Source organism: Agelaius phoeniceus, chromosome 27 (genome assembly GCF_051311805.1).
Source record: "Agelaius phoeniceus isolate bAgePho1 chromosome 27, bAgePho1.hap1, whole genome shotgun sequence".
Taxonomy (NCBI): Eukaryota; Metazoa; Chordata; class Aves; order Passeriformes; family Icteridae; genus Agelaius; species Agelaius phoeniceus.
In genome coordinates this window covers 4,451,239-4,474,064 of record NC_135291.1, presented here as the reverse complement: position 1 = coordinate 4,474,064, position 22,826 = coordinate 4,451,239, and the positions used below count along the sequence as shown (strand labels likewise).

Here is a 22,826-nt window from a genome sequence, read left to right as displayed (position 1 = left end):
ACATGGGAAGGTGGGATGGAAAACCCACTTCTGTCCTGGCAGCACGGGTGCATCAACTCACCGAGGGAAACACTAATCAAGGGAACTCCAGTAAAGTGAAGGTAGCCTCAACCTCCCATGACCGAGCTGCTGGGTATGATCTATCAGATCTCCTTGAAGGAGAGAACCTCTAGCATGCATGCCCAGGAAAGAAATAATAACCAGGATTAGGGGGCCCCTGCCTGTAGCCAGGAAGAGGCATGGGAAAACTGGATCTTTTAGATGGTGTGGATCTGATGGCCTGGCACATCAAAGCCACAAAAATATGATGCCTTAGTTGATACTGGTGTGCAGTGTACTCTAATACCATCGGGACATGTGGGTGCAGAACCTGTTTCCATTGCCAGGGTGACGGGGATTGACTGTGTTGGAAGCCGAGGTGAGCCTGACTGGGAAAGAGGGGCAGAAACATCCTATTGTGACTGGCCCAGAGGCCCTGTGTGTTCTGGGCATAGACTTCCTCTGGAATGGCTTTACAAAGACCCAGAAAGACTCAAGTGAGCTTTTGGAATAGCTGCTGTAGAGGCAGAGAACATGAAGCAGTTGAACACCTTGCCTGGACTATCAGAAAACCCATCTGCAATAGGACTTCTGAAGGTGGAAGAGCAACGAGTGCAATTGCCACCTCGACAGTGCACCACCGGCAGTATCGGACAAATTGGGATGCTGTGATCCCCATGCACAAAATGATCCGTGAGCTGGAGAGCCAAGGGGTGGTCAGCAAAACCCACTCACCCTTCAACAGTCCCATCTGGCCTGTGTGCAAGTCTGACAGAGAGTGGAGATTGACTGTGGACTATCGTGGCTTGAATGAAGTGACTCCACCACTGAGTGCTGCTGTGCTGGACATGCTGGAACTCCAGTATGAGCTGGAGTCCAAGGCAGCAAAGGGGTACGCCACCACTGACAATGCTAAGGTGCTCTTCTCCATTCCTCTGGCAGCAGAATGCAGGCCTCAGTTTGCTTTCACCTGGAGGGGCGTGCAGTACACCTGGAACCGACTGCCCCAGGGGTGGAAGCACAGCCCCATCATCTGCCATGGACTGATCCAGAGTGCACTGGAAAAGGGTGAGGCTCCAGAGAACTTGCAGTACATCAATGGCATCATTGTGTGGGGGAACACAGCGATGGAAGTGTTTGAGAAAGGAGAGAGGATCATCCAGATTCTGCTGGAAGCCGGCTTCGCTATCAAGAAGAGCAAAATCAAGGGACCCACCCAAAAGATCCAGTTCCTGGAGTAAAGTGGCAAGATGGACGGTGTCAGATTCCCACTGAGGTCATCAACAAGATCACAGCAGTGTCTCTACCAACCAGCAAGAAGGAAACACAAGCTCTCCTAGCCGCAATAGGTTTTTGGAGAATGCACATTCCCGAGTACAGTCAGACTGTGAGCCCTCTCTACCTGGTCACCCGCAAGAAGAACGATTTCCCCTGGGGCCCTGAGCAGCAACAAGCCTTTGCACAGATCAAGCAGAAGATCACTCATGCTGTAGCCCTTGGCCCAGTCAGGACAGGACCAGAGGTGCAGAACGTGCTCTGCTCTGTAGCCGGGAACAATGGTGTGTCCTGGAGCCTTTGGCAGAAGATGCCTGGGGAGACTCGAGGCCAACCAACTTCTAGAGCAGAAGTTACAGAAGATCCAAAGCCAACTACACTTCCACAGAGAGGAAAATCTTGGCTGCCTATGAAGGAGTCCAGGCTGCCTCAGAGGTGATTGGCACAAAAGCGCAGCTCCTCCTGGCACTCCAACTACCAGTACTGGGGTGGATGTTTAAAGGAAAGGTTCCCACCTCCCACCACGCCACTGACACCACATGGAGTAAATGGATTGCTCTCATCACACAGTGCACCCATATTGGAAACTGAATCACCCTGGGATTTTGGCAATAATTACAAACTGGCCAGAAGGTGAGAACTTTGGACTCACTGATGAAGAGGAACAAGAACCAGTGACGTGCTGAAGAAGCTCCTCCCTATGACCAACTGCCCCCAGAGGAAACGCGCTACGCTCTTTTCACTGACGGTTCCTGTCGCATCGTAGGGATGAACTGGAAGTGGAAAGCAGCCGTATGGAGCCCCACACGACAGGTTGCAGAGGCCACTGAAGGAGAAGGTGGATCAAGTCAACTTGCTGAACTCAAAGCTGTTCAGCTGGCCCTGGACATTGCTGAAAGAGAGAAGTGGCCAAAACTCTACCTTTATACTGATTCATGGATGGTAGCCAATGCTCTGTGGGGATGGCTGGAGAGGTGGAAAGAGTCCAACTGGCAGCGTAGAGGAAAACCAATTTGGGCTGCTGATGAGTGGAAAGACATCGCTACCAGGGTAGGGAGGCTACCTGTGAAAGTTCACCATGTAGATGCTCATGTTCCCAAGAGTAGAGCTAATGAGGAACACTGAAACAATGAGCAGGTAGACCAGGCTGCAAAAATAGAGGTGTCAAAGATAGACTTAGATTGGCAACATAAGGGGGAGTTGTTCCTAGCTCGATGGGCCCATGCTGCCTCAGGCCATCAGGGCAGAGATGCCACCTATAAGTGGGCACAAGACTGAGGGGTGGATTTAACCATGGACAGTATTTCACAGGTTATCCATGACTGTGAGATGTGTGCTGCCCTCAAGCAGGTCAAGCGAGTGAAGCCCCTATGATACGGTGGGCAATGGTCCAAGTACAAGTATGGGGAGGCCTGGCAGATTGACTCCATCACACTGCCCCAGACACGCCAGGGCAAGCGCTACCTGCTGACCATGGTGGAAGCCACGACTGGATGGTTGGAAACCTACCCTGTGTCTCATGCTAATGCCTGGAACACCATCCTGGGCCTTGAAAACCAGGTCCTTTGGAGGCATGGTAGCCCTGAGAGGATTGAGTCAGACAACGGGACCCATTTCAAGAATGGCTTTAACACCTGGGCCAGGGAACATAGTATTGAATGGATATACCATATCCTCTATCATGCACCAACTGCTGGGAAAGTTGATGGGTGCAATGGACTACTTAAAACTACCCTTAAGGCACTCAGTGGGGGGACTTTTAGAAATTGGGAAATGAACTTAGCAAAAGCCACCTGGATGGTCAACACCAGAGGGTCCATAAATCGAGCTGGTCCTGCCCAGTCTGAACCCCTGCACACAGTGGAGGGAGATAAAGTTCCTGTGGTACATATGAAAGGCATTTTAGGGAAGACTGTTTGGATTAATCCCACCTCAGGCAAAGACAAACCCATCCGTGGAATTGTTTTTGCTCAAGGACCTGGTTACACTTGATGGGTAATGCAGAAAGATGGAGAAAGCCATTGTGGACCACAGGGAAACCTAGTCTTAAGTGAGAACTCTGTGTAAGGTTTCATTGTGATGCAGATGGAAATAGAATAAGGGGTGGGTAATGTCCTGACTGCCAAGCAAGATGCTTTCTATTTGCCATCTGAATGGCAGTTGTCTTCTGTTTTCCTTATCTTTTCCACAACCAATCCTCCCTCAGGGGAGACATCTGTTGTTAATAGGCTGTTGAATGTCACTGCATGGCTGATAAGATCTACAGCATCCCACTGGGAGATGTGAGCCCAGAGAGAGGAGCCAAGCATTGCTACCCAGATATAATCTTGAGATTCTGGAACACCAGCATGGCTTTCTCCACTGGATCCCCAGAGGAAACAGCTGCCTCTTCCACTGGATATTCAGAGGAAGACTTCACCCTTTCTACAGGACCACTGCTCCAACAAAACCGTATCTGCTACTCCAGGAGGACTGCAGGCACATTTCCACTTGGACTGCTACCAACACCCTGAACAACAGGATGTCAGGTTGTGTTCTGACTCTGGCAGTGTTGGTTGGATTTACTGCATTGTTTATTTTGTCCTTTTATTTTTTTCCCTAATAAAGAACTCTTATCCCTGCTCGCATATATTTGCCTGCAAGCCCCCTTAATTTCAATTTCATAACAATTCAGAGGGAGGAGGTTTACATTTTCCATTTCAGGGGAGGCTCCTGCCTTCCTTAAGCAGATACCTGTCTTTCCAAACCAAGACAGGAATATTTTCCAAGGCTGGTCATAATGAAAACAGGAACTTTTTAGCAGTTCCTGGGAGCAGACAGTGTTTCTGATAAGTTTGGAAAGAGCAAAACCCAGGTGCCGTTTCCAAGGACAAGACCTAACAAGCATTTCTCAGATCACACTGCAGCCTGGAAAGGAGGAGGGGGCAATGCACCACCACACTGGGATCTCAGGGGTGCCCATGGCCTGGGTGATGCTGCCTGATGTCAGCCACCCACCAAAGCCACTCTGTCCCTGCCTCCCACAGCTGCACAGGGCAGAGAAAATTTAACCAAGAGTTCCTGGGTTGGGATAAGACAGGGAGAGATCCCTCATCAAACACCAAAATGGGCATCACAGGCCCAGCCTGGGCACAGGGAGGGAACTTATTACCAACCAAATCACAGCAGCACAAGGAGAGGGGAAATAAATTTCTCCAACACCTTCCCCCCACCCAACAAGGGTCACCCAGAATGGGCATAACCAGGGCTCTGCCCAACGGGGGTCACTGGGGATCATCCAATGGGGATCCTCCCATGGGGGATTGTTGTATTGCACTAAAGATGGAGCTGGAACAGCGTATAAAGCTCTTCCTGGAATCAGGGCACTCGCAGGGCCTCTCCCGGAGTGGATGTGGCAGCGTGCCCTTAGGTCGGAGCTGTTGCTGAAGCTCTTCTCACACTCCCCACCCTCGTAGGGCTTTTCCCCAGTGGGGATCTGGCGATGATTAAAGAGGGGGGAGCTCGGGGATAGAGGCGAGGCAGGTCGGGCTGGGGCAGCGCTGGGCTCTGGGCCCGACCTGGGCGCCCCCCACGCGCCCCCTCCCCAAACAGCCCCGGCGGGGGACGCAGGTGGGGTCCGGGTGGGGGGCGCTGGGTTCCTGTTTTGGGGTCCCACTCTCCCCTTTTCCCCACTTTCCCACCGTCTCCCACCCCTTCCTCACCTCCCCCCAATCCTCAGCCCCTCCCGCTCTCCCTTTGGGGGGTCCCCTCCTCCTCCCCCTCCATTCCGGGCTCCCCCCTTCGCTCCCTTTTCCCCCTTCTCCCTCCCTGTCCCAGCGCCTCCCGAGAGCTCCGCGCCCGCAGCCGGGGGGGCTCCCAGCACCACCAGTGCCACCAGTAGGGCCCCAGCTGCCGCCCCTCGCCCCATGGCCGGGGCCGGGCAGGGAGCAGCAGCCCCAAAGCAGCCGCGCTGCGCTGGCAGCACCAGTCCGGAGCAGGGCGGGCTCGGCAGCGCCGCGCGCTCTCATTGGCTGCCGCCACTTTTGGCGACCCGATCTCAGAGGCTCCGCCACACAACTGATGACTCTTCAACGCCCCGCGTTCTCATTGGCTGCGGCGCGTTTCGGCTGTGTTTTGATTGGCTGAGGCCTTTCCGGGCCGCTGTAGCCCCGGGATGGGAGTGTTTTGGGGAGGGGGAACCTTGGGGCGCTGGGCAGGTGGGAGCTCAGGTGAGCCCAGCAATGCGTGCCCAGGGGCGCGGGATCTCAGCGGTGCCCGTGGCGAGCGGTGACGCTGGCCCGATGCCAGGCACCCCCAGAGCCGCTCTGTCCCTGCCCCCGCAGCCGCACAGGGACAGAAAATGGAACCGAGGGTTCCTGGCTGGGGACAAGGACCGGGAGAGATCCCTCAGCAAATCCCGCACGGGCACAACAGACCCGGCCTGGGCACACGGAGGGAATTTATTACCAACCAAATCACAGCAGCACAAGGAGAAGGGAAAGAAATCTCTCCAACATCTTCCCCCTACCCAACGGGGATCACCCAGAACAGGGGTCACCAGGGCTCTGCCCAACGGGGATCACTGGGGATCATCCAGCACAGATCCTCCCATGGGGGATGGAGCTGGAGCAGCACACGAAGCTCTTCCCACACTCGGGACACTCACAGGGCCTCTCCCTGGTGTGCAAGTGCTGGTGAGTGACGATCTCTGAATTCTACCTGAAGCTCCTCTGACATTCCAAGCACTCCTAGGGCCATTCCCCAGTGCGGATCTTGTGGTGCTTGCTCAGGTCAGAGGTCCCACTGAAGCTCTTCCCACATTCCTCACACTCCCAGGGCCTCTTCCCAGTGTGGATGTTCAGGTGTTCCATCAGGGTGGAGCTGTAGCTGAAACCCTTCCCACATTCCAAGCATTTGTGGGGCTTCTCCCTGCCATGAGGCTTCTCCACCAGCTCTGAGCTCTGGCTGGATCTCAGGCTGCCTTCCTGGCTCAGGGGGGCTCTTTCCTCCCTGCAGCTCCCTGGGCTGGGTTTGCAGCCCCTCCTCATGCGGGATCTCTGGGGCTTTTCCTCCTCCGCCATCTGGCCACGGCTTGGGAATGACAGATCCTGGTTTGGGGGAAACCAAGGTGGGAACACCTTGGAGTAGAGGCTCCTCCTGCCCAATTCCATCTGTAGAAGTCAGCAGGAGTCTTGTGTCCATGAAAATCTCCGCAATGTCAAGGTTCAGCCCAAAAAGCTCTCCCAGGATTTCCCTATCACTCATCTCTCCACTTCTGGTGTTCCAGAGGTTTCCTGATTTCCTTTCCTTGGGATCATGGGGGTCCAATGGTTCCAGGGCTTCTCCATTCTCCGGCGTCCTGCTCAGGGATGATCCAGGGCCTTTGGGGGGTCCATGGGGGCCCTTCTCCCCTGATGCTCTACTTTGAGATCCCAGGGATCCCAGGGGTCTCTCCTCTCCAGGCTCCCCCCCTTTCCAGTCTGCCGGGGTCCCCCAGCTCTGGGATTGCCCCTCTCTGCTCTCCCCACTCTGGGGGTCCCAGGGGTTCCCCTCCTCTGCTCTCCCGGGGGTCCCCAGGACCAATGTCCTCCCCTGCCCATACTGGGCAATGGCCACGTGGGCCCCCAAAGATCCCCCAAGGGGCTCAGCTTTGGGATCCTGCAAGATCCAAACCTACACACACAGAGAAAACAAAACCTCCCAGAGACACCAGATGATATTTGGGGTCAATTCCACAATCTACAAGTTCCAAATACCCCCCCCAATAAAACACCCTCTCAGGGACTCCTGGATAGATTTGGGACGAGCTCCCCCTCCCCACTGAGCTGCAAGACGAGCTGGGGGCGATGGTCCCGCGGCTGCGGCCACAGGGGGCACTGGAACCTCCTGTTCCTCCTGTTCCTGCTCCTGCTCCTCCTCTTCCTGCTCCCCCTTTTCCTCTCTCCCTCCTCCTCCTCCTCCTTCCTAATCCCACCTCCTCCCCAGTTCCTGCCTTCTGTGTATTTAGAGTGGAGGACCTTGCTTGTTTTTAGAACTAGAACAAAGATCCCAGATGGAACAAGGCTTGCTGCTTTTAGTCAGAACTATCAGTGACTAAAGGTCGCGTTTCCTTTGCTTTGGTCCTGTCCTTGTTCTCCTCAGTGTTCAGGCTGGGCTATGGGGTGTCCTTGTTTGCTGCATTTTCCGAGTTCCTCTTGCATCCTTTGGGCCATGGGCTGTGCCCTGGGAGGGTTCTTTGTGCTCCTTTGTGACACAGGAGAACCTTCCAGGCGGTTTCTGCGTGAGCTGCTGCTGGGATGTCACAGGAACAGCGCCACGTCCCTGTGGTGTTCCCGTTGCTGTGGGACACGGAGGCCTCAGTGCCCAGAGTGGCTCTGGGCTCACTGCCGGAGGATCCTCCTGCCCAAGGCATTCTCAGCAGCCAGCCCAGCCCTGTCCTTCTGTGCTTGCAGGGCTACAGGCTGCAGGCGTGTGCAGCGCAGCCAAAATGATCCAGCACGTGGCTGCTGCAGTTTGCACTCTGTACTCTGTGGCTTATTCGGGGTATTTTTTAACCCACTTGGCACGTAAGTTGAGGTTTTCCCTCGGTGCAGCATCTGTGGCTTTGGGCTTGCTGTGTGCTTTCTGTTCTTCCTCTGGAGCTGAGTTGACTTTGGAATCAAATTGCCATGAAGACACCATTGCTTTGGGAGAGCTCCTGCCAGCAGCTGCAGCTGAAAAAGGGGGTGTCTGCAGCCAGCGGGGCGTGCACAGCATCTGCAATGAGCCCTGGGGGGTTCTGTTCCCTCAAGCAGGGAGTCTTTGCCAGTTCCATCTGAGCCTGGAACTGCCTCCGTTTGCTGCTCCAGCCAAGAACTGACCCAGCCCAGTATTTTGTGCTTGTTCTCTTGCTTGCTGTGGGAAGGGACTGTGGCTCCTGGATGGATGCAGTGAAAGCAAAATGCTCTCTTGGGGTTGCCTTGCTCCGTGGCATTTCCCAGCATTGGCAGTTTTTCTCCTAACAGCATCTGGTTCATGTTCCCTCTCCCATTGCAGGGCACCTCATGTCTGCATTCCGAGCAGCTCCTCCTTCGGTGAGTGGGAAAGGAACCTTTGGTGTTTGGGATTGTGCAGCAAGTTGTGAGCTCAGCATGTGGCAGTCGAGGGCCAGCCTGGGAGGCTGAAGGAAAGTTCCTGTCAGTGTCTCTGCAGCAGCAGCAGCAAAGGAATTCCCATCAGTTTTCTCCTTTTCTGCTGAAGAGTTTTTGAAGAGCTGCAGGTCTGGTTTTGCAGGCAGAGGATTGCTTGCTGGCTTTAGCCATGGTGGAATATCGAATTCCCAACAATAAGTGGCAATGTCGACTTTAGCCCATTGTTAGTTGGAACAGCTCCAAACCCCATTTCTGCGTAGTGCAGTTGGATGTGCAGCTGAGGATAAATAAGGTGATAACTGAGATAGAACTTCCCATCCCTCACGCTGCCATCTGTCCACAGGGCACAGAAGCAGCACCAGCACCTCCTGGGGCTCCCTGTGCTTACGAAGAGGAGGTCAAAAAGGAGGAAGACAGCAGTGAGCTTCCCGCTGCTCTGGGGGACGATGGTGAACTTCCCTCAGCGCCGGGAGATGACAGTGAACTTCCCGCTGCTCTGGGAGACGAGGGCGAACATCCCGCGGGGTGGGAATGCAACGGCGAGGCTCCCGCGGGGTGGGACAAGGACAGGGGACATCTCCCGGCCTGGGACGAGGACGGTGGATGTCCCCTGGTGTGGGACCAGAGTGGCCAAGCTCCCACGGAGTGGGAGGAGGACAATGGACATCTCCCAGTGTGGGATGAGGATGGAGGACATCCTGTGGCTTGGGAAGAGGAGAGTGAACATCTCCCAGCATGGGAAGTGGACAGCAAACATCCCCTGACTTGGAACGATGATGACAAACCTGCAGCGTGTTGGGAAGAGGATGGAGAAGCTGCAGCATTTTGGGAAGAGGATGGAGAAGCTGCAGCATTTTGGGGAGAGGATGGAGAAGCTCCCTCTGCTTGGGAAGAGGACAATGAACCTCCCTCCGCTGTGGGATCCTGGGCTGAACATTCTGACAGCAGCACAGCCGGGCAGCCAGAGGGGAGAGGGGAGTGGTGCCTTATGCAGCTGAGTACGTCTGCTCTGTTCCTGGGTGCCCGAGCAGGTGCTGTGTGTGTGTCTGGGCATCAGCTGCACCCAGTGTTGCTCTGCAGCTGAATGTCACCGAGCCATTTATTGTCCTTCCCCGGCTGACACCAAGGGGCTCACGGCCCCAGGGAGTGGGGCTGCTTCTGGCTCTGCTGCAAGGCAGGGTCTCACTCTGGGAGGGAACGTCTTCCACGTGGTTTCTTTCAGGGAACACCGTGAGCGAGGAGGAGCCTGCCGAGAAATACCTGGAAGTGGAGCAGATAGGCCAAGGGTAAGTGCACGGCAGCTGCTGCTGCACAAGCAGGGCCGGGTGTTGTGCTGGTGCAGGATCAAGTGAGAAGTCAGGAGAGCTCCAAGCACCTTCAGACACTGGGCTACCATCCTGCTGTCTCTCAGTCCTGATCAGAATTGATAACTGTGGTCAGAAGGCGCCGTCAAAGGCCCCTGAGGCTGGCAGTGTCCTGCCTGCAGCAAGGAGCAGGACCTGGAAGATCTTCTGTCCCTGGAACTGGATTGCCTAAAAGAGCAACTCACCATCTGGTGACTGTCAGAAAACAGTTCTCAAGAAGATTTCTTTCAAATATTTTCCTTCAAAAAAGATCCACTGGTCAGGGTTATCAACCTAATGGTTTAGAAACAGAAACCAGAGATGAACTAATAAGTGCTCTATTCTAGCACAGGTAGCAGACCCCATCCATTCAGTAACAGACACAGAGCTGATGCACTCTGGGGGAAAAAGCATCACCTGCCTGATGGCAGGGCCCTTGTAGAACCTGCAGGTCTTAGGCAGGAAATGGAAAAGGATGAAATGCATTCTTTTCCAGTTCTTTAGACACCCATCTCTCACCTCAGGTTTTGAACTAAAGCAATTCAGCGTGGACATTGGGATTCGCTCCAGCCCAATTCCTTCATGTTGGGTCTCAGTTTTCTCCTGCACACCTTGCATGGCAGAGGGCTGGTGGCTGCTGTGCTGTTGTTGGAAGGGTCGATGCACCCAGGTGTTTGTGAACGCTGCAGGCAGCAGAGATCTCCTGTCTGGGCTGGCTTTCCCTGCCAGGGCCTAAAGCGCTGCTTCTTTCTTCTCTGCTGTTTTGTCTCCAGGGCTTTTGGAACCGTTTATAAAGGACTCGACAGGGCCACTGGAGGAGAGGTCAGTGCCAACACGCCCAGCACGCCTGGCAGCTCTCCAGGGCTTTCCCCTCTGCTGGGAGCTGTGGCTGCAGCTTTGGGGGCCAGCAGAGCTTTCCTGCCCAGGCTGCTCCTCTGAAGGCAGAGCAGTGTCAGCCTGCAGAGCACAGCTGGGACAGACTTGGTCCTTCTGAAGCGCCAAAGGAATGCAAGGAGGGCAGCGGTGTCTGTCAGAGCAGGACACGCTGGCTTGGCCTTCATAGCTAAAAGTGTGAATGCATCAGCTGCTGGAGACTGAGGCCCAATTTATCTTCATCCCGACCTCAGACAGGAACATTATTTAGCTATTCTTAGCTAAACTATAACAATATTATTTCCATCCTGCCTTTTATCTTCAAAGGATACCTCAAGGTCTGATTAGGGAGAGATCCTGCTTGGGCTCAGTTTGGGGTTTTAGTCCTACTTCAGCTGTTCACAGAGAGAGAGGGAGAGAAATGAGAAGACGAATGTCCAGAGCAAAGCTCTCTCCTAAAGCCTGCAGTTGTGTTTGGGTCTGGTGTCAGTGACAGCCTGTGACAGGGATCACCTGAGCAATGGGTGTGCGTGTCTGCTTTGTTGTGCAATCCCAAACAGAGCAGCTGGATCTGAAATCATGACCAAATCCCATAGAATTGCTAAGGGGTTCCTGGCTGTTCTGCTTTGTTTTCAGAGAACCAGAATTACCTCCTGCTTGCAAAATGGGTTTGAATAATAATAATAAGAGTGTTGAGGCCATTTGAGAAGACTGTAGGTGTAGAGAATGTTGTTAGAGCTTTGAGGCTGACAGCTGAGGGACCATTTCTGCAGAGCTTGCAAGGCCAAATGTCTCTGGCCATATGTCCTGTAAGCAGCCCCCAGCTGGCAGAGCAATGGGCTGTGGGAATGGCCCTTGCTGAGCTCTGGTGTCCCATCCCAAGGCAGTTTGGCACAGCCCGGCTCCGTCGCTCCACAAAGACTCGCTCCGTGTTTGCTGTGGCCTCCTGCCACAGACTCCTCCAGTTCAAGGCTGCAATGTCCCTTCAGGTGGCCATCAAGAAAATGAGTCTCAGAGGGCAGAACAGGGAACGAGCTGTGAATGAGATCCTGCTCCTGAAGGACAAGAAGAACCCCAACATTGTCAACTCTTTGGACAGGTGAGTGCTTCAGCTCTATCCCGAGCCCAGGCCCTGCGTTAACCTTTCCTGGCATCCGGAGTCTGTAGCCTGTTTTGAAAATGCCTGACCCAGCCACATCTTCCCAAAATAACAGCCTGGCAGTTCACTCCCTCCACGTGCTTTTGTTGCTTTGCTTTGGTTTTTCCTTCAAGTTGACCCCGTTTACTGTGTCTCCCAGCAAGTGCTGATAAACCACAGCAGATAATTATTTCCCTTGGCTTCTTCCCAGCCCTTTTCCATTGCTACAGATGCCAGGAAGATCGGGTTCTTGTTTCCAGAAATGCCTCATTTGCCCATTTTTCACTGGCCTTGCCTGTTTCTGAAGGGACTTTCTGAAAGGTTTCCTGACTGCTTTTGTCCCAAGTGCTGCACGGCCTCCTCCCCTGGATAACCCTGGCAGTTGTGTTGCCTTGTTCTGGAGGGAATGGTGGAACTGATGAGTTCAGAAGCTGAACCAGCTGGGGCCAAGGGTTGTGGTTCCACATTGATCTGGGCTGTTGCTAAACTGCATTTTTCACCTGCTTGCCATCCAAGGCCTCTCCTTTCTCACAGGTGTCTCCTTCCCCTTTAGACTGTGCAGATTCCAAGGGCTGTGCAGCCTGGCAGGAATGTCTCTCCATCTGATTCTGTCCTCACTGACAAGTGACCTGGAAACAAAACTCCCCTCCAGGCTTTTCCATGGGGGAATTGAGCTCTGCACTTTCATCTCCATGCCATTGTTTTCCTCTTCCAGCTTCCTTGTGGATGGAGATCTCTGGCTGGTGATGGAATACATGGATGGGGGAACTTTGCAGGACATTGTCAGACAGACGCGCATGGCTGAAGGAGAGATGGCAGCTGTCAGTCGGGAGGTGAGGGATCCTGCTTGTCACTCCCATGGCTGGGACACGATGGTCCTTCCAAAGAGGGTGTGAGAACAGGAGTGGCTCCATGCTCAGGGCTTTGTTTCTGAGTTGTTTTTATGAGCTGGAGAAGAAAGAGCCTCTGCAGTGAACGGCCTGCCAGCATCACTGCACTTCTACTCTGTTCTTGTTCTCTCTCCTGCTGTTGTGGTACTCTCTGTGTGCTTTGGATTTGATTTGCTGTTCTCAGCTTTGCCTTGAACCGTTTGCCTGGAGCTTGTGTGCACTGCACTCCTGGCCTGTCACAGCAAAGCTGCTGCTGGCAGAATTCTGAGCTGTCCTTTCTGGTGTGATATATTCCAGCCATTGATTTTTGCCCTCGTGTTTCTTGTTCTCTCTCAGTGTCTGCAGGGCCTGGATTTCCTCCATTCCAACCGGGTGATCCACAGGGATCTGAAGAGCTCCAACATCCTCCTGGGCATGGACGGCTCTGTCAGGCTGGGTGGGTGTTCCTGGCCAGGCACGGCGCTCCCGGGCTGCGGGGCTGGGGCTGCTTCCCAGGGAGGGCCAGAGCCCCACAAGGGCTGCTGGGGGCACTGCCCGGCCCCTGCTGCCAGCTGAGAGCGGCTGCCCCTGCAGAGAGCTCAGGAGAGGAGCAGGGGGCCAGCAGTGCCTTTGCTCTGGCCATGGCCCTTCCAGAGGGGCAGCAGTGGGAATCTAAAGCTCCAAGGGAATCAGTAAAAGCCACTGCAGGAAAGCTGAGGGTTTCTTGAAGGGCCCAGTTCCATCTTTCCTTGGCTACAGCCCTGAGGGCTTTTCCAGGTGACTTCACTACTACACTCTCAGACTGAGTGTGGGGAATCTTTGTGCTTGGTTTCCTCATTGCAGCTGCCTTTGACAGGGTTTGTTTCTGTCCTCAGCTGATTTTGGCCTCTGCGCTCAGCTCAGCCCTGAGCAGGACCAGCGCAGCTCCATGGTGGGCACTGCTCACTGGATGGCCCCAGAAGTTGTGACCAGATCTCCTTATGGCCCCAAGGTGGACATCTGGTCCTTCGGCATTGTGACCATCGAGATGGTGGAAGGAGAACCTCCTTACTTCAGGGAAACGGCGGCCATGGTAAGAGGCAAATTCTCCAGTGGCTGCAGAGGCTGTGAGCACAGGGGGACCCTGCACTGGGAGCAGCAGCTGGAGGTTTCTGCACATGGGAAGGGAATTCCCAGAGGACTTCTGCCTCCACACAGACAAATTTGCTGCAGTCTCCAGCAACAATTTGCTTTGGGCTTTATGTTGTTGCAGCTCTTCTGGCTGTGATGATGACCTGGAAATATGAAGCAAATGCATCAGCTCTAATGTTATCTTGCAAGAAAACCCCACACCATCCGCAAATCCCAGCCCCAAACCCAACAAGATTTCTGCAGGAGTTTCTAAAAGACATTTTGCAAGATGATCACCCCCCTGATTCTTCTCACTGGGAAACTTGTCTAAAACCTGAAGATGATGGTTTAACATCCTCATAGTCTAACATATTTCTTTCCTAGTCCAAGCTACTTTTTCCGTGTCACCAAGCCTGAGCTTTCAGCATCACAAACCTCCTGTTTCTTGCCTGGCAGTTTCTGGGATGGGGCATCAGGAATGCATTTACTTGAGTGTCAGTGGCACTGCAGAGATGCACTTGATGGAAGAATCCTCTGAAATAACACAGGCAGACCACACTGACTCTGGAAAATGGCCTGTAAAGCTGGTGTCCATATTTGGAGAAGCAAAATGGGCTATTTCTGATGGAGGTTCCTACTAACAAAGCCGGCCAATGAAACTGGCTCTCAAGGCGAGATCATTTGGATGTTGCAGTGGCTGTGGCAGCCCCAGGGTTTGGGTTTTTTGCTTGGCATAGCAAAATGAGCTCTGAGCAGCATCTCTGGCAGGGAGGAAAGTGGCCCTGGAGCTGGGGCTGAGGCCCCGGGGTGGATGTGAGCCCGTGTGGGTGTGAAGGGAGCTGGCAGAGCGCTGAGTTTGCTTTCCCTGCAGGCTCGCGCTCTGATCCGGCAGAACGGGACCCCGCAGCTGCAGGAGCCCCGGCGCCTGTCGGCTCTGCTGCGGGACTTCCTCGAGTGCAGCCTGGAGCCGGACGAGGAGCGGCGCTGGGCTGCCCAGGAGCTGCTGCAGGTGAGAGCCAAGGGCTGCAGGGGAAGCAGCAGCGCCAGGGAGGGGTTTTCTTGTGGGGCCCCCTCCGATAGTCTCCAGTCTCGCTGCGTTCCACGCGCAGAGCGAGCAGAATCCTCGCCTGCTGTGGCCTGGCAGGCTCCTTTTGAGCTCATCTGGACCTGGTGCCCCACAGCGAGCAGGGACATCTTCAAGCAGCTCAGGGGCCTCAGAGCCCTGCCTGACCTGAGCTTGGATGTTTCCAGGCAGGAGGCACCTCCCACATCTCTGGGCACCTCCTGTCAGTGTTTCCCCACTCTCCCGGTTAAAAAATTCTTCCTTAGATCTAATCTGAGCCTGCTTCCCTCGATTTTCAAACCATTTCCCTTTGTCCTGTTGCAACAGAGCCTGTGAGGAACTTGACTCTGGAAAGTAACAGTTCATTTCTTTATTTTTTATCCTTTGGGCAGCACCCATTTTTATCATCAGCCAAGCCTCTCTCCAGCCTGACACCTCTGATCACTGCAGCAAAGCAACTGAGGGAGCAGCGGAGGATATGAAGTTCTTGAGCACAGCTTCTTCTTACAGTAGTTAGGACAACTAGTTAGTCATGGTAGTTAGCACTGGTAGTTAGTTAGGGTAGTTAGCATTGCTAGTTAGTTATGGTAGTTAGAGCAGCCTGATTGTTATGAAAGTTTGATGAATAAAAACGCTCTTAAACCTCAACTCCCTTGAGGTGTCCCTTCCCTCTTCCGCTGTGACTCAGCTGCACGGAGCAATGTGAGGGGAGGGCGGGCCCAGCCTGACCCAGAGCTGAGCCCCAGCAGAGCCCTGGCAGAGCCCAGAGCAGCCTCGGCACCTGCAGAGTCAGCCTGGAAGGAGGCGCTTGGAGCCTTCTCGGCTGCACCCGGCTCTTGGCTACAAACTGTGTGTGCTGGAAAATGCCACCGGCTCTGCAGGAGGGCAGAAGGGGCCCGGGGAAGGCCCAGGTGCTCCATGCAAGGGAAAAACCTGCCCTGGGTTTGTTATAAATAACTAGGTAGTGCTGGCTTTTGCTATTATGTATTGACTTCTGCAAAATATTCTTAATCACAACGAGTTTGATATAGTACAGTTTGTAATCACTTTTCACTGCTTTTGCTATAGTATAATTTGTCAACTTTTTGTGGCCAATGCCCTGGCCCCTGTGTAGCTCATATCCTCAGAACATCATTTATGGATGATATTTTAGTTAGTGGACAGTGTGAAAAACATACATTATAGTTTTGGCTTTTGCAAAATATTAAAGTGGATGCCATGTGTTGTGCATTAGAATGTTAACTTTTACAGAAGTAGCCGTAGTTGTGAAATAAGAACTAATGCTTTTATTTTTGTAACTAACTAACAATAACAACTCAGAGATATTTGTGAAATAGCTAATGTTCATTTAAAGTACTTGTGGAAGTAGCTAAAAGCGTCTGCATGGTCAGATAACATCTAAGGAAGGGATGTGATGAGGCCCCTGCCACTGACCCTTCCACTGTCACCTGCTGAAACCACAGAACAGGGGCCTTTGTGAGGCAGTGACACACAACCCTCAAAACAGCAATCCACGATTCCTGCACGTGCTCTAAAAAGGCGAGTTGGGGGTCAAACCAACCTAAAGAATTCCTGGAACATGTAAATGTGTTCAAAGAAATGTTTGAATATGTATAATCATTATGAATATGTATTTGAACAATACAATGGAAAAAGTAGACAAGAAGAGTTGCTGTGGTTAACCGGTGTGCCTCTGGCCATTGCCAACACCCAGCGCTGTTACTGATTTGTCCCTTATTATTCCTTATTAAACTTTTAAAAATTCTAATGAGTGAGGTTCCTTTATCACAAAACCCAAGGTGCTCACCCCTTGTTGCTCTCCTAAGCCAGATTTGTCAATCCTAAATTTTGTCTGGGCGGCGGAGGAGGAGGCTGCAAGGAAAAGAAAGATGTACTGGTGTGGAGGCCGAGGACTCTACCATCAGAGTCTCAATTCCACAGCTGTGGAGGACTGAGAAGAATAGATTTCAAGGTTATGGTGAGAAGCTTGCTTCTCCCACAGATCTTTGCTCAGGCACATGCTGATTTATGGAAAGTTATGTTACCCCATTGGCCTGTTGGCCCAATTACCCAAGTTCACCCCCTGTTACCCATCTCTGGTTAGCCCCTAGAATGTTCTCCCTCTCTGTCCCTCCATTGGCCCTAGTTTACTGCATTCCTCTGCCCGTTTCCCTATTAGCTGACCCGACCCTTAACCCCTCCTTTGCACATTTTCCCCCATATCCATTGGACCCTGACCCTCAGCTCCACCCTCACTACCCCATATAAAAACCCCCTGTACCCTCAGCTGGCACCCTGTCTTTGTGCCTGGAACCTGTTCAGCTCTGTCCCCTGTTCCTGTACCAATAAACCCAGTTTGCTGAGATCATACCCAGACCCATCCTGCCGACTTTGTCAGCTTTATAAAGCAGCCGTGAGCTCCGGGCTCCTGAGTGCCGGACGCTCCAAGGGCCTCGGCAGCGCCAGGACGCTCCAGACTGGAACAGCCAGGCAGGGCAGGAGGAATCACTGCCCCTTTCCCCTCCCTGCTGCTCCATCTCCCAGCCCAGCATTGCTGCAGGACAGCCTCACTGCCAACGCCATCCTGCCAGGGATGGACTGGGGGGATCTCCTTCCCCTTCCCTCTGGCATGGAGGCAAATCCCATCTTCTCCTTCTCTGCCCTCCTTCCTCTCCTCATTCTGTCCTTTATCCATCCACGTTCCTTTTCCATCTCCTTCCTCCCTTGTTCCTTCTTCCTTCCTCTCCTCCTGCCTTTTCCCTTCTCCCAGTCTCTTCCTCTCCTTGTCCTTCCTCCCCCAGGCACTGAGCTGTGGACAGAGACCAGGGAGAATAAATCCTTGCCACAGAACCCCGTGGAGAGGCCATTTGGAATGGCTCCACAGGGCAGGAATCCAGTGGGGAGGAAAAGCCCCAGAGACCCCACACGAGGAGGGGCTGCAAACCCAGCCTGGGGAGCTGTGAGGAGGTAAAAGCTTCCCTGTGCCGGGAAGGGTGTGGGGAATGTGAGAAGAGCTTCAGGCAGAGCTCAGCCTATTCCTGGTGCCTCCAAAAACGGTGGTGCCCGATGCAGAGATCCATGGGGATGCAGAGATCCCCCTGCAGATCCATGGGGATGCAGAGATCCCCCCGCAGATCCATGGGGATGCAGAGATCCCCCCGCAGATCCATGGGGATGCAGAGATCCCCCTGCAGATCCATGGGGATGCAGAGATCCCCCTGCAGCCCCCGGAGCAGCCACGCTGGAGCACGGGGATGCCTGAGAGGAGGCTGTGCCCCCGTGGCCAGAGGGGCCCCGCTGGAGCAGCCTGTCCTGGCAGGACTGACCCCGGGGCACAGTGACCCACGCTGCAGCACTTGGAGGGGGGCTGTACCCCGTGGGATGGACTCAGCTTGGAGAAGTTCCTGGAGAAGTCTCCGGTGGGAGAGAGCCCAGGGTGCAGCAGGGGAACGACTCCTGTCCCTGAGCAGAGGGAGAAGCCCCGGGGCATGAAGTGAGCACGGCCCCATTCCCTGTCTCCGGCACTGCCGGGGTAGGAGGTGCAGCTGGAAGGAGGGAGGCGTGGGGGAAGGCTGGATTTAAGGCTCTTCACTTACTTCTCATTATCCTGCTCTGAGTTTTTGGAGTTCTCTGTCAGAAATCTCTCCCCTCCCCCACTCATCCACAGGGGTTTGGGGCGGTTTCCCCTATTTGAGGGAAATCAAAGCGATTCCTTGATGCTCCTAACTAGGGGTAGGAGAAGTGAGGCTCCTGGCCTCCCGCTGAGCCGGAGCCACCGGAGCCGCAGTGCCGGGAAAGCCGTGGCGGGAGGTGCGGAGAAGTTTGTTTGTGTTTTCAGCTGAATCCCCCTCGGGCTCGGGCCCGTTCCAGGGCTGCTCCCCATCTCCGGCTCTGCCCTCACGCAGCCCGGGGGGCCCTGAGAGCGCGGGGCGCGGCTGTGCCGTGTGCAGAGCCCGCCCCCGACTGCGATTGGGCGACGGTGCCGTCAGTCGTGGTTCTGGCGCGCTGATTGGTGGGAGCGGGGCGGGGCAGGGCCCCGGTGGCGGCCTGAGGGCGGCCGTGGCTCGGCAGCGGCGCCATTGGCGGAGCGTCTGTGCGGGCCCGGGAGCGGCGGCAGCGGCCGCAGCGCGGTGAGGCGGCGGCGGAGCTGGGAGGCGGCCGCAGCGCAGGTGGGAGCCGCGCTGGGTTGTGCGGGGGCTCGGGGCTCGCTGCGGGCCTCGGGGGCGGCAGGGGGCTCAGGCGGGTTCGTTGTGCCGTGTCCGGCGCGTGTTGCCGCTGGCGTGAGGGCGCTGCGGGAGCGGCTGCCCGCGGTCTCCTTGCGGCCGCTGCCTCGGCAGGAGCCGCTGCCGGAGCAGCGCTGGCTCGGCCCGGTTGCTGTGGCTGGGACAGAGGCGGCTGCCCCGTGCCCGGGGCTGTGCGGGGAAATTCACATTTCCGGAGGTTTCTGTGCCCCGAGAAGACAGAGGAGTCCTGTACAAGTGACTTTATTGCTGAGCAGAGGGAGAGGCCGTGGGGCATTTGCCGTGCGCTCTCTGCCATTGTTGTAGTTCGCAACCTCCTTTGTATCCCCATTTTCCCGGCCTCATCTCCCTCTCCCTTTGCCCACTGGCTGAGGTACTTGGACGGTTCAGACCTCCCGATCCGCCAACTGCATGTCCTCATTAATGTGCATTCCCACTTTTGTAGAACAGCCGATATTCCTGGCTCTGTTAAGTCTTTTTTCTTTTCCTCGAAGTTCAGGAATTTAGAGGAATTTTGAGCAGCAGTCCGTGTCAGTTTGTTCTATTGTCTGAAACTGATGGTTTTTCCCATTACTTCCTTCTCCAGAAGTCCCTGGCCCTATCTCCAAGCAGATTGACTCATTGACTCTGTTTTTTTTCGTACTGAGTCTTGTTTGGTTTTGGACTTATTCTCAGTGCCCTCATTCCCTGTCCTTCTGTAGCCGTTTCTGGATCAGGAGGCCTGGCTGCCACCTGCATCCCCTCGCTCACCTGCTGGATGAGCTGCATCCACAACATTCTCCATTTGCTGTTTCGTTTTGCAGCTTCACCCGTTTCTGTTGCAGGGTCAGATATCCTCACCATGGGCTCTGCCTTTAGCTGTGCAAATTCCATCAGTGCAAGCAGGCAGAGCTTGGGCTGAGGGGCAGAGGGAATCAGCCCAATTCCTGCCCCGGGTAGGAAGACCCAGGTACATTGTCCAGGCTTTGCCCCAGCAGGGTTAATTTGCATTTCTAAAGCTCCTCTCGTGGCTGCCTGGAATAAAGCTTCTCTTCGGAGCAGCTATGTAGCCCCCCCCACAGAACCTGCCTTTTTAGTTGTTGTTTTTGGTTTTGTTTGTTTTTTATTTATTTGGTTGGTTGGTTGGTTTTTTGTTTTGTTATGGTTTTAGGTAGGGGGATGGTTTTTGTTTGTTTTTTAAACAATATTTAAACAAACTATTAACTGTTTCTGAGTTAAATGGTCACCTTTAAAGCAGTTCTAGGTGAACGTTGAAAAACCCATAGCAAAACTTGATTCTCACACTTCTGTCCCAAACCTACCTAACCAAATAAAGTAGGATTATTTTGAAAAACGATTCTCATGTTGTATTCTTGTCACTGAAACTGCAGGGAAAACAAAAACCCTCCAACAATATCTTTAGTGTTAGAGAGTCAAGGCATTACTTGGTTTTGGCAAAGATATGCAGCACACATCATTCCATCCACACGTAGCCCGAGTGTGCGGAGAAGATCATTCCATGACACGTGAGATTTATTAGTTTTTTCCTAAACTTTCTACAGTCTGAACCAATCTAAATCCATTGGTTTAATGTTCATTGCTTCCAAGTGGTGTAGTTTTTAGTATTTGGTTTCCTATTAGATCCGGATTCCTTCCCCTCTGGAGTTAATTAGCTCCACACTCCTGGATTTCCTTCTCAGCCTTTTCCAGACCAGGTGTCTCCAGCTGTGCCGGGGGCAGTGTCTGGGGTAGCTGTTGGTTGCTGTTTGCTGCTGGGCGTTGATGTTTTGTTGCTGGTCCTTATCTCTGTGGGTGTCTTTTGGGCTATTCCCAGTCTGTGGAGATGTTTAGCTCATCTCCATTGAGTGGTGTAACATCCTTTAAATAAAACCTTTAAAATTCCTTTCCCCAAGGCAAAGACAAACCAGGCCTGAGGAGAGAAAGAAGATTTAAAAGAACCAGAATGGGTACATTTTGCAGCAATGCAGTCGCAGTCAGCCCAGAGTGTGGGTGTGAGTGAGCCCCAGAGTGGAATTGTGCCGTGGTGCTCCCCAGCAGCTGTGGCAGTGCAGGCCCAGCCAGCGCTGAAGCTGCAGCAGTGGCAGCAAGGCTTGGCCGCAGTGGCTGGAGGTGCCAGGGGAGGGTGGCCAGGATTTCCGAGGGTTTGAGCAGAGGATCTGTGGGCAGGCCCAGGGGCTTGGCCCGCTGTGGAGCCCTGGCTGCTGCTGCGTTGCCTTCAGGGCAGGCTCAGGGGCGGCTCCCATGGTCCTGCTGCAGGCGGGAAGTGCAAATCTCCGGGGCTTCAGAGCCCCTGAGGCCAGGCTGAGGGGTCCCCCCCGTGTTCAGCTGTGCTGGCGGCTGTTTCTGGCCTCAGGGACACTTGGCATGGGCCCCTTGGCCACCAGTGGTGCTGCTTTGCACTCCTTAGGCAGGAGCCGATGTCCTGGCTGGGTGTTGGCAACAGCAAAGTGCCAGGGCAGGCTCTGTGCCAGCCCAGCTTCCTGTGGGAGAGATTTCACAAGAGACAGGATTCTGGCCACAGACTGCTTGAAACATACATCCCTTATCTCCACCCTGCACAAGGTGGAGAATTACCAGGGTAAGGAATTCCAGACATCAATTCCAAGGGAGATAATTGAATATCTGCCCTGGGTCTGGTTCTTCTTCTTGCCATAGCCAATGGCAAAAGCTGTACCCACGGCATCTTGGTTTTTATCACCAGCTTCCAAAAGTGTTTCTTTATTTCTCCTGACCTGAGCTCAGGGGGTGCCAGGGGTTATGGAGGTCCCATTGTATTCCTAAAGTTGCCATAACCCCCTGAAGGATCTTTCGAGTAAAATGAGTTCTTCTTTCTGAGTCTATTGCTTCCACAATCCCTTCTCTATGAATTGTTTTAGAAATACCTTAATAAGTGATGCAGTGCTTGCTGAAGCAGTCAGAATTGCTTTTGCCGCCCTGTTAGGTGCCATGGTGTCAGCAGAAGATATTGAAGCCTTCCTGCTCAGGGCATTTCAGTGCCAGGCTCTTACAAGCACCCACAGCTCTGCGGGTTGAGCTGAGCATGGGCCGGTGACCTGCGCTTTGTCTGATTCCCCTTCCTTAATAACAGCCTGTCTTGTAGCTCTTTTCCCTTCTGCTGCCCTTGCAGAGCCATCCAGAAACACATTTTCTCCCTCAGTCCAGGGATTGTCTCATCAATCTCTCCCAGCCTGGGTCTGGAGCTCTGTCCCTTGAATGCAGTCCTGGGTGTCTCGGTCTCTCTGCGAGCCTCTCAGGAACCCTCGGCCAGTCCCGAGTCGGCAGACACCGGGGGGGGCAGCCCCGACATAGCCGACAGCGGGCAGACACTCTCTGTGCCCCGAGGGTACTGAGGGTACCTGGACTGGTCGCCTTTGCAGCACAAGAGACACCAGAGACAGCACAAGAGACACCAGAGACAGCGGTAGAAGATAAAGGGCTGACTCTTAGCAGGGGTTAATCCAAGGTTTTATTAGGAGTCCCAAAGGAGCTCCTGCACCTCAGGCGGCCTCCTGTCGAGAGCCTGGGAGATGTGCCAAGGTCACATTTAAAGGGAGGTGGAAACCAAAAGTAGATAACATTTTACCAACCTATAAGTGACCCTAAGGGATGGATGCTGGGGGATAAACAAATAGGACAGCGTATGGGGCAGGGCTTGGGGGGCTGACCCCTGGCCTCTGGCTAATCACTCAACGACCTGGACCGAAACTTCTGGATGGAGGGGATGGGATGCTGAGTGATTGACAGAGAGCCAGGGTGGGGGTTTGGG

General features: G+C 54.0%; 2 protein-coding genes and 1 pseudogene across 3 annotated transcripts in view; 2 read left to right on the top strand and 1 right to left on the bottom strand.

Moving 5' to 3' along the window:
• The window catches only part of LOC143695956 (uncharacterized), a 758,734-nt pseudogene that overhangs the window by 547,546 nt on the left and 188,362 nt on the right, over nucleotides 1–22,826 (bottom strand). The window lies entirely within an intron of this gene.
• The window catches only part of LOC143695900 (uncharacterized), a 139,118-nt gene that overhangs the window by 35,497 nt on the left and 80,795 nt on the right, over nucleotides 1–22,826 (top strand). The window lies entirely within an intron of this gene.
• On the top strand, nucleotides 1,400–15,301 carry LOC129131987 (serine/threonine-protein kinase PAK 3-like). The gene is made up of 12 exons (XM_077191052.1): nucleotides 1,400–1,598; nucleotides 7,746–7,859; nucleotides 8,329–8,366; nucleotides 8,767–9,217; nucleotides 9,646–9,709; nucleotides 10,540–10,588; nucleotides 11,629–11,738; nucleotides 12,493–12,610; nucleotides 13,004–13,103; nucleotides 13,522–13,718; nucleotides 14,628–14,765; nucleotides 15,212–15,301. The coding sequence occupies exons 1-12, from the start codon at nucleotides 1,400–1,402 to the stop codon at nucleotides 15,299–15,301; spliced, it is 1,668 nt and encodes a 555-aa protein (XP_077047167.1).

Bases quoted from the DNA above. Each gene is read 5' to 3' on its own strand.
- LOC129131987 (XM_077191052.1), top strand. From the start codon at position 1,400: ATGCACATTCCCGAGTACAGTCAGACTGTGAGCCCTCTCTACCTGGTC. The intron at 10,589-11,628 runs GTCAGTGCCAAC...ATGTCCCTTCAG, and splicing joins ACAGGGCCACTGGAGGAGAG to GTGGCCATCAAGAAAATGAG. The intron at 14,766-15,211 runs GTGAGAGCCAAG...TCCTTTGGGCAG, and splicing joins CTGCCCAGGAGCTGCTGCAG to CACCCATTTTTATCATCAGC.